This window comes from Salmo salar, chromosome 14, assembly GCF_965601325.2.
Source record: "Salmo salar chromosome 14, fSalSal1, whole genome shotgun sequence".
NCBI classification, from domain to species: Eukaryota; Metazoa; Chordata; class Actinopteri; order Salmoniformes; family Salmonidae; genus Salmo; species Salmo salar.
In genome coordinates this window covers 35,122,798-35,142,312 of record NC_138304.1, presented here as the reverse complement: position 1 = coordinate 35,142,312, position 19,515 = coordinate 35,122,798, and the positions used below count along the sequence as shown (strand labels likewise).

At 41.4% G+C, this 19,515-nt stretch overlaps 1 protein-coding gene across 1 annotated transcript in view; it reads left to right on the top strand.

The window, feature by feature from the left end:
• Positions 1-19,515, top strand: part of LOC106569320 (phospholipase ABHD3) — a 31,764-nt gene extending 12,249 nt beyond the window's left edge. Inside the window, exons 4-9 of the mRNA XM_014140550.3 lie at positions 383-428; positions 8,257-8,369; positions 8,937-9,110; positions 9,495-9,543; positions 12,308-12,473; positions 18,433-19,515. Of these exons, the coding sequence (XP_013996025.1) occupies positions 383-428; positions 8,257-8,369; positions 8,937-9,110; positions 9,495-9,543; positions 12,308-12,473; positions 18,433-18,617 (733 nt within the window). The 3' untranslated portion in view covers positions 18,618-19,515. The remainder of the gene's footprint in view (positions 1-382; positions 429-8,256; positions 8,370-8,936; positions 9,111-9,494; positions 9,544-12,307; positions 12,474-18,432) is intronic.

Below are 19,515 nucleotides of genomic sequence, written 5' to 3'. Positions count from 1 at the left end.
TCATATGCTCATCTATCACTCCAGTGTTAATCTGCTAAATTGTAATTACTTTGCTACTATGGCCTATTTATTGCCATACCTCCTCATGCCATTTGCACACACTGTATATAGACTTTCTTTTTTTTCTATTGTGTTATTGACTGTACGCTTGTTTATTCCATGTGTAACTCTGTGTTGTTGTTTCTGTCGCACTGCTTTGCTTTATCTTGGCCAGGTCACAGTTGTAAATGAGAACTTGTTCTCAACTAGCCTACCTGGTTAAATAAAGGTGAAATAAAAAAATGTTAGAACAAAATGTCAATTGGTGAAACTAATGCAAGGAATGCAATTCAATGAATGGATTTGAAAGGGTTAAGTGCATGTTGTTGTTGTTGTGTTTCAGGTGTGCGGTGTTCAACAACAGAGGGGTGTCTGGTGAAACTCTCTTGGTAAGAATCTAATATTCATACAAAGTACAGTTTCAAAGGATTTTTTGCGTGTATGCCTTTTATGTTTTCAATTCAGACATGCATTCAAAAACATAACATTTTTCAATTATTATATTACTCTGTACAATCAAAATGCATCTTCATGTCCAATCAAAAGGCATCTTAATCTACACAGATATGCAAACACTCACAACATGACACAACGACTTAGGCCCTACATCCTTTTGGCACTCTACTCCACATACCTGTGCAGTTGTCACTGGCAGAGTGCATGCTTTCCCTTGCATTGTGATTGGAGCTATTCTTCAGTGTTTCACCCAGCACCTCATAGCATGTCTGTGTCTGTGTCACACGTGGCATGTGTAACCCATAGTATATTGGGTAACCCACAAGGAGCCTAGTCCAGACAATGTGCAGACAGACGATGTTATCACATAGCAGGGATTATTAAGTGGATAGATAGATAGTGTATTCTAGCACTGATCCATAGAGCAGAATTAGCTTTCCCTGTCCTGTCTTCACGAAGACCCACAAGGTTTATCTTTGAATCTATTTCTGTTCATATATAATCACTGAAGCTGGAGACTCATATCTCCCTCACTAGCTTTAAGCACCAGCTGACAGAGCAGCTCACAGATCACTGCACCGGTACATAGCCCATCTGTAAATTGCCCATCCAACTACCTCATCCCTATACGGTTTTTATTTATTTATCTTGCTCCTTTGCACCCCAGTATCTCTACTTGTACATTCGTCTTCTGCACATCTACCATTCCAGTGTTTAATTGGTATATTGTAATTACTTCGCCACCATGGCCTATGTATTCCCTTAACTCCCTTATCTTACCTCATTTGCACACACTGAATATAGACTTTTTCTACTGTATTATTGACTATATGTTTTTTTATTCCATGTGTAACTCTGTGTTGTTGTATGTGTCGAACTGCTTTGCTTTATCTTGACCAGGTCGCAGTTGTAAATGAGAACTTGTTCTCAACTAGCCTACCTGGTTAAATAAAGATGAAATAAAAAATATATATATTTAGCCAACAATTAGCTCTTTACTCTACTGTCAATCTTCATTGAAGTGAGGAAGGACTATAATGCTATTCAAGAGATGCTAACTTGTTAGAAAATATGCATATGTACTGGACAAAAACTGGTTGAATCAACGTTGTTTCCACGTCATTTCAACCCCCCAAAAAATCTATGTGAGGACGTTGAATCAACGTGGGAAAACTGATTGGATTTGTAAAAAGTCAAGGACATTTTGTATTTTTTTTCACCCAACTTTTAACCTCAATCCCAATGACATGATTTCACATTGAGTTCACGTTAGTTGACAACTCAAGCAAAGGTAAATCAAAAGTAGACGTTGAACTTGTCTGTGTCCAGTGGGTAATTATATTACGTACCAGTGTCACCCAAATAGCTCAGCCAATCCACAATTGGAATCTTGTATGTGGGGTGCGTATGTGGCCACAATTCGTCCAATGTCCCGTTTTAGATCTGTGCTCTCAGAATGAATGAATGGGTTGTTTTGTGTCTTGTCCTTGTTGTATTCACATGTGCAGTTACATAGACACAAACACATGCACGCAAGCAAGAACACACACACAAACACACACAAACACACACGAGTTATAATTTTACAACGGCGACCCCAGGCCAGGGTTTCATCTGAAAGGGCTATTCTCAGTTGCCAAACTGGGCCAATACTGTAGTGCACACATAGAATTAGTAATTTAGTAGGATCTCTGAGTGCATATGTGAAGAATGATTACAACTATTGCACTACATAACGTGGTTGTAAGAAAGGCATTATCATCCTTCCATTAACTTTGAGGAATTGTGCAGAAGTTTTATGTAAATGACTACACTTCCACACGCCTTTGTGACTGTTTTCTCTGCAGCCAGTTGAGTGTGAATGGCGTCCATTGTTTAAATAGGGCACAGTGTTAGAATGAATGTCCTGCTGTGTGAGAAGTGCCCTCTACTTGGCCACAACTAGGGCTACTGCCCTAACTCCACACTTACCCCCCACTCACACACCACAAAAGTGTGGTAGCCCGCTCAGTTAAAGTCTAAGCATTACCTTTCGGAGCTAATGCAATTCTTCAGGTCTCGAACCACCTCCGTTAGTCTTAGCATTTAACATACAATAAATGCTTTAGTTGGTCCATTTAATTCACATCATATTTCATAGTAATATGTAACATTACTACAATGGATGGTTATTGGACTTTGAACTTTATATAGTATATGTATTGTAGTAGACCACTTTATTACTGTATCATTGAAAAGGAAATTGTTTCAATCTGTTTTTATTATTGTTGTAACATTACCAGTATGGCATATTTCCATACAGGATTTACCTCAGTGTTTTACCCAAAAGGCTCAGACCTTTCTGTTTCTATCTACGTGGGCCAGTATTTGTGTCTCATTTGGCCATGGCTCCGGCGGACCTGCTCTTGGGGCCAAGGCAAGGCCCTGGGTACTTTTCAGCTGGAATTTACGTAACCATGGCTAACTGTGAACTTTAACATTTTCTCACAAAGCAAGTCTTGAATGATGCAGAGGTTGTTGATTAGTCTTTAGTGTCACACTCCTGATGGAAACACAATAACACTAGAGCTTACAATAACATAAAACACTGGCGGCCCATTGGTGTGGGGGTAAGTCTCATTGGAAAAGCACCAGTAGAGTTCCTACTCCACTCAAGTCCTTTACTCGAATGTAGGCTATGAAGACACAGCAACTGGATATGGCTGCTGTGAAAAAACATTCAGGCTGAATTTTGTGCAAGAATATTGATGAAGAAAGATACTGGTTGTCTCAGTTTGCAGCCAGAGAGAAAGAAGATATGTCTGACTGAGAAATAGGCCATGTTAAATCGTGATGTCAGGGAGGTTATAAAACCTGCATCATCCTCAAGGTTATTTTAAATCAATGTAATGTAAGTTACTGTTATTTCAGTGGGTTTTAGGTACAACATAGCACAAATGGCCAGCTTTGTAAACTTTAACATTGATTTATCCTGAAATAGATGTCGTTCAATCGGTAACGTTCATTTTTGTCTTCTTCAAATGACTCTTAAGGGGAAAGTAATCTAAAAGTAACTGAAAATAATCAGATTACGTTACTGAGTTAAGGTAATCCAAAAGTTACGTTACTGATTACAATTTTTGGACAGGTAACTAGTAACTGTAACGAATGGCACCAGAGGATATAGTTGCCGTTTTACGGGCTCCAAACCAATTGTGCTGTTGTGTGTGTTTTTTCACGTTATTTGTAACTTATTTTGTACATAATGTTTCTGCCACCGTCACTTATGACTGAATAGAGCTTCTGGATATCAGGAGAGCGATTACTCACCTCAAATGAGAACTTGTTCTCAACTAGCCTACCTGGTTAAATAAAGGTCCTATTAGCCTATTAGCCAACGTACATTCATTGGATAACAAAATAGATTCAATTTTTTTATTTTTCCTTTAATTAAGTAGGCAAGTCAGTTAAGAACAAATTCTTATTTTCAATGACAGCCTAGGAACAGTGGGTTAACTGCCTTGTTCAGGGGCAGAAGGACAGATTTGTACCTTCTCAGCTCAGGGATTTGAACTTGCAACCTTTTGGTTACTAGCACAACGCTCTAACCACTAGGCTACCCTGCCGCCCCAATAACAAAATAGATTAGCTACGATCCCAAATATCCTACCAATGGGACATTAAAAACTGTAATATCTTATGTTTCTCTGAGTCGTGGCTGAACGACAACATGGATAACATACACCTGGCGGGGTTTACGCTGCATCGGCAAGATAGAACAGCTGCTCCGGTAAGACAAGGGGTCTGTGTATATTTGTAAACAACAGCTGGTGCACGAAATCTAATATTAATGAAGTCTCTAGGTTTAGCTCGCCTGAGGTAGAGTATCTCATGATAAGCTGTAAACCACACTATTTACCAAGAGAGTTTTTATCTATATTTTTCATAGCTGTCTATTTACCACAACAAACCAATGCTGGCACTAAGACCGCACTCAATGAGCTGTATAAGGCCATAAACAAACAGGAAAACGCTCATCCAGAGGCGGTGCTCCTAGTGGCTGGGGACTTAAAACTTAAATACGTTTTACCTAATTTCTACCAGCATGTTAAATGTGCAACCAGAGGGAAAAAAACTCTAGACTACCTTTAATCCACACAAGAGATGCGTACAAAGCTCCTCCTCGCCCTCCATTTGGGAAATCTGACCATAATTATATACTCCTGATTCCTGCTTACAAGCAAAAACTAAAGCAGGATGTACCAGTGACTCGGTCAATAAAGAAATAGTCAGATGATGCAGATGCTAAACTACAGGACTGTTTTGCTAGCACAGATTGGAACATGTTCTGGGATTCTTCCGATGGCATTGAGGAATACACCACATCAGTCACTGGCTTCATCAATAACTGCATCGATGACGTCGTCCCCACAGTGATCATACTTACATACCCCAACCAGAAGCCATGGATTACAGGCAACATCCGCACTGAACTAAAAGGTAGAACTGCCGCTTTCAAGGAGCGGGACTCTAACCCGGATGCTTATAAGAAATCTCGCCATGCCCTGCGACAAACCATCAAACAGGCAAAGCGTCAATACAGGACTAAGATTGAATCGCGCTACACCGGCTCCGAAGCTCATTGTATGTGGCAGGGCTTGCAAACTATTACGGACTACAAAGGGATGCACAGCCGCAAGCTGCCCAGTGACACGAGCCTACCAGACGAGCTAAATTACTTCTATGGTTGCTTCGAGGCAAGCAACAATGAAGCATGCATGAGAGCATCAGCTGTTCTGGATGACTGTGTCATTGCGCTGTCCGTAGCCAGTGTGAGTAAGACCTTTAAATAGGTCAACATTTACAAGGCCGCAGGGCCAGACGGATTACCAGGACATGCACTCCGAGCAAACACTAACAAGCTGGCAAGTGTCTTCACTAACATTTTCAACCTGTTCCTGACTGAGTCTGTAATACCAACATGTTTCAAGCAGACCACCATAGACCTTGTGCCCAATAACACTAAGGTGACCTGCCTAAATGACTACCGACCCGTAGCACTCACGTCTGTAGCCATGAAGTGCTTTGAAAGGCTGGTCATGGCTCACATTAACACCATTATCCCAGAAACCCTAGACCCACTCCAATTCCCAACAAATCCACAGACGATGCAATCTCTATTGCACTCCACACTGCCCTTTCTCACCTGGACAAAAGGAACACCTACGTGTGAATGCTATTCATTGACTACAGCTCAGCGTTCAACACCATAGTGCCATCAAAGCTCATCACTACGCTAAGGACCCTGGGACTAAACCCCCCGCTCTACAACTGGATCCTGGACTTCCTGACGTGGTGGTAAGGGTAGGTAACAACACATCTGCCACGCTGATCCTCAACATGGGGACACCTCAGGGGTGCGTGCTCAGTCCCTTCCTGTACTCCCTGTTCATTCATGACTGCATGGCCAGGCACAACTCCAACACCATCATTAAGTTTGCCGATGACACAACAGTTGTAGGCCTGATCACTGACAATGATGAGACAGCCTATAGGGAGGAGGTCAGAGACCTGGACGTGTGGTGCCAGGATAACAACCTCTCGCGCAACGTGATCAAGACAAAGGAGACAATTGTGGACTACAGGAAAAGGAGGACCGAGCACGCCCCCATTCTCATCAATGGGGCTGTAGTGGAGCAGGTTGAGAGCTTCAAGTTCCTTGGTGTCTAAACACACCAAGACAGTCGTGAAGAGGTTACGATAAAGCTTATTCCCCCCTCAGGAGACTGAAAAGATTTGGCATGGGTCCTTAGATCCACGAAAGGTTCTACAGCTGCACCATCGAGAGCCTCCTGACTGGTTGCCTCACTACCTGGTATGGCAACTGCTCGGCCTCCGACCGCAAGGCACTACAGAGGGTAGTGCGTACGGCCCAGTACATCACTGAGGCCAAGCTTCCTCCCGTCCAGGACCTCTATACCAGGCAGTGTCAGAGGAAGGCCATAAAAATGTTCAAAGACTCCAGCCACCCTAGTCATAGACTGCTCTCTCTGCTACCTCATGGCAAGCAGTAGCGCAAAGTCTAGGTCCAAAAGGCTTCTTAACAGCTTCCTCCCACCATAATACTCCTGAACAGCTAACCAAATGGCTACCCAGACTATTTGCATTGTCCCCCCCCCCCCCCCCCCCCTCTTATACGCTGCTGCTACTCTTTGTTTATTATCTATGCATAGTCAGTTTAACTCCACCTACATGTACATTACCTCAATTACCTCGACTAACCGGTGCCCCCGCACATTGACTCTGTACCGGTACACCCTGTATAAAGCCTCGCTACTGTTATCTATGTTTTACTGAACACTTGTTTTGTTGGAAAACTGCATTGTTGGTTAAGGGCTTGTAAGTAAGCATTTCACTGTAAGGTATTCGGGTTAGGGTTAGGGTTAGGGTTAGGGAAAGTAACCGACCCAACCCTGCCTATCCCGAGAAATCGAGATGCCTCTTCTTTTTATCACCTATCTGTTCTAGGATTAGATTGAACAAGTGTCACGTCCTGACCAGTATAAGGGGTTATTTGTTATTGTAGTTTGGTCAGGACGTGCCAGGGGTGTGTTTGTTTAGAGTGTTTCGGGGTTTGTTGGGCTATGTTCTGTTTTAAGAGGGGTGTTTGTTTAGAGTGTTTTGGGGTTTGTTGGGTTATGTTCTTGTTAGTCTATTTCTATGTTAGTTCTAGTATGTCTATTTCTATGTGGTGTTTGTTGGGTGACCTTCAATTGGATGCAGCTGCTCCTAGTTGTTTCTAATTGAAGGTCCTATTTAAGAGGGGTGTTTTTTCTATGGGATTTTGTGGGTAGTATTTTCGTGTATGCCTTACAGTACTGTTTGTCGTCTTTGTATACGTGTGTTTTGTTTTTCCTTCTTTCTGCCAAATAAAAAGAAGATGAGTATACACATTCCCGCTGCGTTTTGGTCCAATCCGTACGACGTCCGTGACAAGTGTTTGAATTCAGTTTGTGTTTTACTCATTTTCTTTTCTCTAACCTTACTGGTCCATTATTGTTCTCCATGTCTGTGGTGTTATTTCACTGTCAGTGGATCGTTTGCTCAATGTGATAGAAGAATGCTTGCATTAATCGATAGTGCTTGTGATGGAAAGATACTACAGGCCATTAGCTGAAAAAGGCTGTCCAACAGCAGGCTTAAATGTTATTACAGTATACCTCCTCCTGTGTTCGCTACTGCTTTAACTCTAAATAGCCCCTGTCCCTGAGTCAGCCATTTGTAATGCCAGAGCTTATTTTTCTACCACTCATTCCAATCCAGCGTGATGAATATACTGTATAGCATCATGGAGAGTGTTTGGCCTTCAAGTCACAAGCAGTGTTTGTGCACATGTGTGAGGGAGGGTGTGAAGGCTTGCGTGTAATTAATTTACAGTATGATTTCTCTGCACATCTGAATATAGATCGCCGGAACAGTGTGTGCACATGCAGAGGTCGCAGTGATATTTGCATGCCTGTGTGTGTGTGTGTGTGTGTGTTTTACTTTGCAGTACTTTCCTCCTTATGGTTGAAAGTCAATCTAACAACAGAAAAACTGTGCTGTAACACTATCAGGGACATGGACACACACACACACACACACACACACACACACACACACACACACACACACACACACACACACACACACACACACACACACACACACACACACACACACACACACACACACACACACACACACACAAAGTTAACTCTTCTTATCTTTGTGTGCTACCAGACTCCCAGAACATACTGTGCTGCCAACACAGAGGACCTGGAGGCGGTCATCGAACACATCCAGAGGACAAATGAGGACGCCCCTCTCATGGCTGCTGGGGTCTCCATGGGCGGGTTAGTAGGTGCCTCTTCATGGTTTCTCACTTCAATGGAAGTGACACTATGGCCCCAATCCTGAGAGCTGCATGCATTACTCAGACTATATAAATCATGTGTTGATGTAGGCTACTGTATTGATGTCAACGGGATATACATGTATTTATGGAGCAATACTATACTACAGTATCACTTCACTGAACTGTGGGAGTCAGTCTAAAGATACTACCTTTTATGTAGAGCCTGGAAACTACTTGGTTGTCCCATCTATAGGTTTATATTCATATCTCAAAAACTGAAGTAAACGCTCACCAGTAGAAATGGTGTCATGAGTTGGTTATGTATTTTATTTTTCAGCCTCCTCCTTTCCCCTGTCAGAAACACCACCTTTCATTTGATTCAGAGAGCTCAGCCTCTTAGTAGTGCTTACACGATGTCAAAAGAGGTATTACAGCTATAATCCCCTACCTAAGTGAGGGTTTCTCCTCTCCCCTCTCCCTTCTCCCCCCCCCACCCTCGCTCCCCTCTCCCCTCCACCGTCCTCCCCCCTCTCCCCCTACCCTCTCCCTGTCTTTCTAATCCCAGGATGATGCTGGCGAACTACCTGGGGAGGAAGGGCAGAGAGACGTGTCTGAAAGGCGTGGTTGTGTTCTCGGCAGGCTGGGATGTGTTTGAGTGCACAGCGTCACTGGAGAAGCCTCTGGACCGCTTTCTCTTCAACTCCTACCTCACCAGCTGCCTGCAGGCGGGCGTGGACAGGTGGTTGTTGACCGTAACAGGCTGGACGGGCTACTGGGGGATTTGTCTAGATTAGCTCTTAGGTCTTAGTTGCACTGAGCTACATTGTTTAGCTTTTAGATGTTAGCTTTTAGCGACCTCTGAGGTTGGGCTCTAAAAGCTAACATCTAAAAGCTCTTTCTCTTTCTCTCTCTCTCTCGGGATATTTTCCTATCTCAATCAATCAAATGTATTTTTAAATCCCTTTTTACAGCAGTAGTTGTCACAATGCTAAGCACTCGGTACCCTACTGTTGGGCCCAAATCATTTAATGGACATTGCCATTGGATATTGAAGCAAACCCACATGCTTCCCTATGTTCCCCATTGAAGCAAACCTACTTCCTTGTGTTTTTCTCTCCTCTAGACACAAATCTGTGCTTGAGAAGAGTTACGACATTGATCATGTGATGAAGGTAAAATGCACAACCTTTTTAATGACCTCCTCTAATACAATCAAAGTAAAAGCAACACATCTGGGTTGTTCCACCAATTTGGTGCCTTTGAGAAGTAACTTGGTCAAAAAAAAGTTTGATATCACAAAATGTTTACACTCTCTCATAAAGAGCACATGTTCAGCTTCATAAAAAACACATTTCCCATCTCAAGAGGTAAAATTTAAAAAATGACTATAGTAAGTGCCTAATAATAACCAAATAAAGTAATAGGGTTGACCATAACAGGGTTGACATTTAATCTTAAATCAGCCATAAATCCCCGAGTGACAAGGGGAATGGAAGCTTGTTGTGTGTAATAGGGAGTGGCAATTGAATATAAGTTTCACAAAAAAATGACATTTCTAAAACATTTCTAGCCTGTATATCTATGGGTTTGTTTGTTTTTTTCCTTACTAACTTTTCTGATAGCTACATTATTGAGGAAAAATAGACTAACTATGAATGTGATATGTGGTTGTCCCACCTAGCTATCTTAAGATGAATGCACTAACTGTAAATTGCACTAGGTAAGAGCGCCTGCTAAATTACTAAAATGTAAAAAAAAATCTAAGGAATGCGAAAGGAACTCATTTCGTGGAATTTCTAGTCAGGTCCTAATCGCTCTCTTGGGCTGCTGCCAACATTGTTGAAAGCATACAGTGCCTTGCAAAAGTATTCACCCTCTTGGCGTTTTTCCTATTTTGTTTCATTACAACCTGTAATTTAAATGTATTTTTATTTGTATTTCATGTAATGGACATACACAAAATAGTCCAAATTGGTGAAGTGAAATGAAAACATTTTTTTGTTGACATTTTTTTTTTATAAAAAAAAACAACAGAAAAGTGGTGCGTGCATATGTATTCACCCCCTTTGCTATGAAGCCCTTAAATAAGATCTGGTGCAATCAATTACCTTCAGAAGTCACATAATTAGTTAAATAAAGTCCACACATGTGCAATAAAAGTGTCACATCATCTGTCACATGATCTCAGTATATATACACCTGTTCTGAAAGGCCCCAGAGTCTGCAACACCATTAACCAAGGGGCACCACCAAGCAAGCAACACTATGAAGACCAAGGAGCTCTCCAAACAGGTCAGGGACAAAGTTGTGGAGAAGTACAGATCAGGGTTGGGTTATAAAAAAATATCAGAAACTTTGAACATCCCACGGAGCACCATTAAATCCATTATTTAAAAAATTGAAAGAATATGGCACCACAACAAACCTGCCAAGAGACCAAAACTCACGCCCACCAAAACTCACGAACCAGTCAAGGAGGGCATTAATCAGAGAGGCAACAAAGAGATCAAAGATAACCCTGAAGGAGCTGCAATGCTCCACAGCGGAGATTGGAGTGTCTGTCCATAGGACCACTTTAAGCCGTACACTACACGGAGCTGGGCTTTACAGAAGAGTGGCCAGAAAAAAGCCATTGCTTAAAGAAAAAAATAAGCAAACACATTTGGTGTTCGCCAAAAGGCATGTGGGAGACTCCCCAAACATATGGAAGAAGGTACTCTGGTCAGATGAGACAAAATTTGGCTTTTTGGCCATCAAGGAAAATGTTATGTCTGGTGCAAACCCAACACCTAGCATCACCCCGAGAATACCATCCCCACAGTGAAGCATGGTGGTGGCAGCATCATGCTGTGGGGATGTTTTTCATCGGCAGGGACTGGGAAACTGGTCAAAATTGAACGAATGATGGATGGTGCTAAACACAGGGAAATTCTTGAGGGAAACCTGTTTCAGTCTTCCAGAGATTTGAGACTGGGACGGAGGTTCACCTTCAAGAAGGACAAGGATCCTAAGCATACTGCTAAAGCAACACTTGAGTGGTTTAAGGGGAAACATTTAAATGTCTTGGAATGGCCTAGTCAAAGCACAGACCTCAATCCAATTGAGAATCTGTGGTATGACTTAAAGGCTGCTGTACACCAATGGAACCCATCCCACTTGAAGGAGCTGGAGCAATTCTGCCTTGAAGAATGGGTAAAAATCCCAGTGGCTAGATGTGCCAAGCTTATAGAGACATACCCCAAGAGGCTTGCAGCTGTAATTGCTGCAAAAGGTGTCTCTACAAAGTATTGACTTTTGGGGGGTGAATAGTTATGCACGCTCAAGTTTTATGTTTTTGTGTCTTATTTCTTGTTTGTTTCACAATAAAATATATTTTGCATCTTCAAAGTGGTAGGCATGTTGTGTAAATGAAATGATACAAACCCCCAAAAAATCTATTTTAATTCCAGGTTGTAAGGCAACAAAATAGTAAAAATGCCAAGGGGGTGAATACTTTCGCAAAGCCCACCACTGGCCCTCCATGTTGGTAACATAGCCCAACACCGACCCTCAATGTTGGTTACATAGCCCACCACTGGCCCTCCATGTTGGTTACATAGCCCAACACCGACCCTCAATGTTGGTTACATAGCCCACCACCGGCCCTCAATGTTGGTTACATAGCCCACCACCGGCCCTCCATGTTCGTTACATAGCCTCCCACTGGCCCTCCATGTTGATTACATAGCTGATAAGCAAGGCCTATACCGAAAGACAATGCAGCCAAAGACACAATGTAGAAGACATCTTGTCTGGGGAAAAAATATATCCAGAACTGTTATAGTGGTCTACTGTCCTCCCTCAGCTAACTTTTGTGCACTCAAGGAGTTTAACTAGTTTGTTGTATTGTTGCCGGATGTCATCTTTTAATTTGACTTTATCCCAACCCCCCTGCAGGCCAAGACCCTCCGTGAGTTTGATGAGAGGTTCACGTCTATAATGTTTGGCTACCCCACCAATGATGACTACTACCATGATGCCAGTCCCATCCACAGGCTCAAGTCTGTGCAGGTGCCCATGTTGTGCCTAAACGCTGCAGACGACGTCTTCTCTCCCAGTCATGGTGGGTCCACAATCACACTGGCCCTCCATTTTGGTGACAAATCCCACCACTGGCCCTCCATGTTGGTTACATAGCCCAACACCGGCCCTCAATGTTGGTTACATAGCCCACCACCGGCCCTCAATCTTGGTTACATAGCCCACCACCGGCCCTCAATGTTGGTTACATAGCCCACCACCGGCCCTCCATGTTCATTACATAGCCTCCCACCGGCCCTCAATGTTGGTTACATAGCCCACCACCGGCCCTCCATGTTCGTTACATAGCCTCCCACCGGCCCTCAATGTTGGTTACATAGCCCACCACCGGCCCTCCATGTTGGTTATATAGCCCACCACCGGCCCTCCATGTTCGTTACATAGGCTCCCACTGGCCTTCCATGTTGATTACATAGCTGATAAGCAAGGCTTATACCGAAAGACAATGCAGCCAAAGACACAATGTAGAAGACATCTTGTCTGGGGAAAAATATATCCATAACTGTTATAGTGGTCTACTGTCCTCCCTCAGCTAACTTTTGTGCACTCAAGTAGTTAACTAGTTTGTTGTCTTCTTTTACTAAATCAGAAGTTATTATCCTGGATGACCTAAATTATGATTGGGAAATGCAATCTAAAATTACATCTAAAAGACATGTATAATGATCTAAACCTAACCCAGCTGGTGACCAAGCCTACACGGCCCAACCTGCGTAAAGATCATTGTGTAAAGATCCTTCAAGTCAACTCTGATTGATCTTATTCTAACGAATACACCAGACAAATATGTTTCTACTGGTGTCTTCGCCCAAGATATTAGTGACCATTGCCCAGTTGTTTGTGTTAGAGATGTGAGAATACAAACATCTCAGCCTTGTGTCATCACAAAGAGGAACTTTAACAACTTCAGTGAACAGGCTTTTTTTTTACATTATCTTTATTTTAGTGACCTTGATTGTGTTTCATCTATCCCTGAACCCGGTTTAGCTTTCATCCTTTTTTCAGATGTGTTCAATACTATTGTGGATAATAATAAAACCAAGGGTTAAAGGTAGGTCGAATGCCTGGTACACTCTGGAATCAGAATCAGAAGAAGTATCAGAAGTAATTCATAAAATATATAATGCTTGAGTCAAGGCCAGGAACACATGCTTAGGCTCGGACTGGCAAGCTTTTAAGCAGCTGAGGAATCATTGTGTAAGACATATCAGAAAGGCTAAATCTGATTATTATGTAACCGCTCGTTCGGATTGTAATGGGAACCCGGCTAAATTCTGGAGAAGTGTCAAATCCCTGAAGGGATGTACTTCCTCTTCTCTGTCACAACAAATTAATTCAGATACTGGCCTCATTACGGTAAAAATGCCATCATTAATGCGTTTAATCATCATTTCAGCAGGCTATCTCTTTGAAATAACTTCTAAGCCTATTCACAATGATACTGGGCTGGATGCTGATAGGGGAAACTTACTGTATGAAGAGAGAAATTATAGTCAAAGCTTTTCTTTTAGGCTAATTACAGAAAAATAAGCCCTGGATGCTTTGTAGCAATAGACAACAAGAAATCCACAGGGGCCGACCAATTGGATCCAATTGTACAACTTTTCTCTTTTTTATCTGAGAAATGTATTTTGAATGTAAACCAATCAGGGTTTAGGCAAGGGCAAAGCACTATTACAGCAATCACTTTAGTTGTTAATGATCTTGTCAAAGGCTTAGACACTAAAATGAAATGTGCTGCTTTGTTTGTGGACCTGTCAAAAGCTTTTGATACTGTCGATCATGCTATTTTATTGAAGGAGTTGTCCTCGTTAGGCCTGAGCTCTGACGCCTTTTCACGGTTTCATGATTATCTTAATGACAGAACTCAGGCCATCGTGATTGATGGGGTTAAGTCGGAATTTCTTGAAGTGCATAAAAGTGGTCGATTTTGGGACCTGTTCTCTTCACTATTTATATAAACACCATTGGTCAATCTGTTAAAAAACGTAATCTATATGCGGATGATACTATTATGTATGCTATTGCCCCAACTGTTGATCTGGCTGTGTCAAAACTACAGTCAGATTTTATAGCTACAGTTGAAGTCGGAAGTTTACATACACCTTAACCAAATACATTTAAACTCAGTTTTTCACAATTCCTGACATTTAATTCTAGTAAAAATGTCCTGTTTTAGGTCAGTTAGAATCATCACTTTATTTTAAGAATGTGAAATGTCAGAATAATAGTAGAGAGAATTATTTATTTCAGCTTTTATTTCTTTCATCACATTCCCAGTGGGTCAGAAGTTTACATACACTCAATTAGTATTTGGTAGCATTGCCTTTAAATTGTTTAACTGGGGTAAAATGTTTTGGGTAGCCGTCCACAAGCTTCCCACAATAAGTTGGGTGAATTTTGGCCCATTCCTCCTGACAGAGCTGGAGTAACTGAGTCAGGTTTGTAGGCCTCCTCATTTTTTCAGTTCTGCCCACACATTTTCTATGGGATTGAGGTCAGGGCTTTGTGATGGCCACTCCATTACCTTGACTTTGTTGTCCTTAAGCCATTTTGCCACAGCTTTGGAAGTATGCTTGGGGTCATTGTCCATTTGGAAGACCCATTTGCGACCAAGCTTTAACTTCCTGACTGATGTCTTGGGATGTTGCTTCAATATATCCACATCATTTTCCTGCCTCATAATGCCATCTATTTTGTGAAGTGCACCAGTCCATCCTGCAGCAAAGCACCCCCACAACATGATGCTGCCACCCCCATGCTTCACGGTTGGGATGGTGTTCTTCGGCTTGCAAGCCTCCCCCCCTTTTTGTATTGCGGTTTTGGAGCAGTGGCTTCTTCCTTGCTGAGCGGCCTTTCAGGTTATGTCAATATAGGACTCGTTTTTACTGTGGATATAGATACTTTTGTACCTGTTTCCTCCAGCATCTTCACAAGGTCCTTTGCTGTTGTTCTGTGATTGATTTGCACTTTTTGCACCAAAGTACGTTCATCTCTAGGAGACAGAACGCGTCTCCTTCCTGAACGGTATGACGGCCATGGTGTTTATACTTGCGTACTATTGTTTGTACAGATGAACGTGGTACCTTCAGGCATTTGGAAATTGCTCCCAAGGATGAACCAGACTTGTGGAGGTCTACAATTTTTCTTCTGAGGTCTTGGCTGATTTCTTTTGATTTTCCCATGATGTCAAGCAAAGGGGCACTGAGTTTGAAGGTAGGCCTTGAAATACATCCACAGGTACACCTCCAATTGACTCAAATGATGTCAATTAGCCTATCAGAAGCTTCTAAAGCCATGACAGCATTTTCTGGAATTTTCCAAGCTGTTTAAAGGCACAGTGAACTTAGTGTATGTAAACTTCTGACCCACTGGAATTGTGATACAGTGAATTATATGTGAAATAATATGTGTGTAAACAATTGTTGGAAAAATTACTTGTGTCATGCACAAAGTAGATGTCCTAACTGACTTGCCAAAACTATAGTTTGTTAACAACACATTTGTGGAGTGGTTGAAAAATGAGTTTTAATGACTCCAACTTAAGTGTATGTAAACTTCCGACTTCAACTGTATGTAGGAATCCTTTGCTGATTTAAAACTTGTGCTTAATATTTGAAAAACAAAATACATGTTGTTCTTAAACTCTAGTAGGAATGTTTAGATGTTCACTCATAAGCTGGTTCTCCAATTGAACGTGTTCCCGTATATGAATACTTAAGCATTTGGATTGATATGGATTTGACGTTTAAAAAAACATATAGATGAGCTGGTTAACAAGCTAAGATTTAAAGTTTGCTTTTTCTACACAAACAGATCGTGCCTTTGTCTGAGCAGTAGGAAGCAGATTATTCTGTCAAACATTTGATCTGTTCTTGATTATGGTGATATTATTTATCAAAATGCAGCTGCTACTACTCTTAAACCTTTGGATGCCATCTACCACAGTGCCCTTCATTTTGTTACAGGTAACAGTTTGATACAGTTTTGATACTCATCACTGCATCCTGTAACAAAAGGTTAGCTGAACTTCATTAAAGTCAAATACATTTTTATTTGTCAGATGCGCCAAATACAACAGGTTTAGACTTTACCGTGATATGCTTACTTACAAGCCCTTAACCAACAATGCAGTTTGAAGAAATGTTTTACTAAATACACTAAAGTTTTAAAAAGTCACACAATAAAATAACATTAACAAGGCTATATACAGGCGGTACCGCTACCAAGTCAATGTGCGGGGGTGCAGGTTAGTCAAGGTAATTGAGGTAATATGTACATGTAGGTAGGGGTAAAGTGAAGTAGATCTCTACATTACTCCCTTTTTTTTTACAAGGCCCTACTTCATAAACTTCCATCTTATCTAACTTTGCTGTTGAAGTATAGACACCTGAGTTGCCTAACCTGTTCACAGGATTGTTTAACTCTTGAGGTTCCTAGGGTCTCCACCAAGCTAGGTAAATCTACTTTTAGTTTTAAAGCACTGTATTGCTGGAATAAAATAAGAAATACATTTAATATTAATGTTCTGGTGCCATTCGGGCAATTTAGAGTATTGATTGGGGACTTATTTGTGGAGGAATGTAACTGTTTTTCTGGGTGATTTGTGATGTTTTACTTGCGCTTCCCATGACGGTGTTTTTGTATTTTAATGTGTATATACACTACGGTTCAAAAGTTTGGGGTCACTTAGAAATGTCCTTGTTTTTGAAAGAAAAGCACATTTTTTTGGTCCATTAAAATAATATAACATTTATCAGAAATACAGTGTAGACATTGTTAATGTTGTAAATGACTATTGTAGCTGGAAACAGCTGATTTTTTATGGAATATCTACATAGGCGAACAGAGGCCCATTATCAACAACCCTCACTCTTGTGGTCCAATGGCACGTGTGTTAGCTAATCCAAGTTTATCATTTTAAAAGGCTAATTGATCATTAGAAAATAATTTTGCAATTATGTTAGCACAGCTGAAAACTGTTGTGATGATTAAAGAAGCAATAAAACTCGGCCCCTTTAGACTATTTCAGTATCTGGAGCATCAGCATTTGTGTATTCGATTACAGGCTCAAAATGGCCAGAAACAAAAAACTTTCTTCTGAAACTCGTCGGTGTCATGACTTCCGCCGAAGTTGGTGCCTCTCCTTATTATTATTTCCCTATTTAACCCTCTGGTTCTCATTATGTTTTGTGCGTGATTGTTTCCTGGTTTTTGTGTTAGTCTTTTGTGTTAGGGTTTGTTATCCCAGCGTGGATTTATTGGCAAATTATTTTCCCGAGTAAAGTACGTTATTTTACTCAGTTCAGTGTCCTGCGCCTGACTCTGTCCTCACCTCTGCACAACTGACACTTGACAGTCGGTCTATTCTTGTTCTGAGAAATGATGACTATTCCATGCGAGAAATTGCCAAGAAACTGAAGATCTTGTACTCCCTACTCCCTTCACAGAACAGCACAAACTGTCTCTAACCAGAATAGAAAGAGGAGTGGGAGGCCCCGATGCACAACTGAGCAAGAGGACAAGTACATTAGAGTGTCTAGTTTGAGAAACAGACACCTCACAAGTCCTCAACTGGCAGCTTCATTAAATAGTACCCGCAAAACACCAGTCTCAATGTCAACAGTAAAGAGGCGACTCCTGGATGCTGGCTTTCTAGGCAGCATTTTATGTTATTTTAATGGACAAAAAATTAGCTTTTCTTTCAAAAACAAGGACATTTCTAAGTGATCCCAAACTTTTAAAAGGTAGTGTATTTTGTGTATAATGTGTATATTTGTTTTTGTGTTTTGTGCAGGGCACATTCTTGTAATGCCCTAATCAGTGTGTAAGACATAAGATTTATACTACATGGAATATGTATGTGCATACAGTATTTCTGTGGGGTTTTGGAAGTCAAATCTCCAATCTAGTGCTCGGTGTATGTCCACTGCTTGACTGATAGATTATTAACAATGTGTTTCTTCTCCTCTCCTCGTCAGCCATTCCAGTGGAGGCGGTAAAGCAGAACCCTAACCTAGCCCTCCTCATCACCTGCCACGGTGGCCATATTGGTTTCCTGGAGGGCCTGTGGCCCCGACAGAGCACCTACATGGACCGCGTGTTTAAGCAGTTTGCCAAGGCCGTCATAGAACAGGGTGGCGACCTCAATGACCTTTCCAGCTAGTACGACATTCCTTTTCTCCCTCTTTCTCTTTCTTTCATTTCTTTCCTCCTCCCCCCAGTCCTTCTCCCTCCCTCTCTCACTACAAGCAAAAAAAGCTGTATTTATTTTGAAGGGCACATCCTGTCGCAACACAGCATTCGTCAGTCAACTCATGTATCCCTTCATACATTCATTAATTCAATGTATGTAGCCATGAATTCATATCATGCTTATTTTAAAAAGATGAGTATGTTCACATTAGTATGTTCGAATATGAATAATTTCAGCTGTCTTTCTCCATCCGTCAGTGTTCTCAACAAAAACTCTGTATCAATAGAATTTTAGTCCTCAGGGATTTTATTTCTTTTTTACATAGTGTCTGTCTGTCTGTCTGTCTGTCTGTCTGTCTGTCTGTCTGTCTGTCTGTCTGTCTGTCTGTCTGTCTGTCTGTCTGTCTGTCTGTCTGTCTGTCTGTCTGTCTGTCTGTCTGTCTGTCTGTCTAAGGTTTGTTATGAATGTGAATAGTTTATGTTAAAGAATGTTTAGTCCATTCAACAACAAAAAAATACCTAACCTAATCTCTCGTGACAGACAGCTAGCTGCTATAGTAGTGTGAGATTTAGTTCTGGGTTCCGAGATGATACCTTTAATTTACCTCAACAGATCACAGTATTTATGTTCTCTTGAATTGTTCTGCATGCACTTTCATTCACACATTCTACCTGTACGCACACCAAATAGCTCTAACAATGTAATGTTATGGAGATAACTCATTATTAGTTATAAGGAATGTGAATTTGCACTATTTTAGTTTGAACAAGCCATGCCTCTAATTCCTTCCTGCAAACGCACTTGATTTCAATAGTTTTCATATGTAAATAAGTATACCCAAAGGGCCTAATAAATTAATATGCAAATA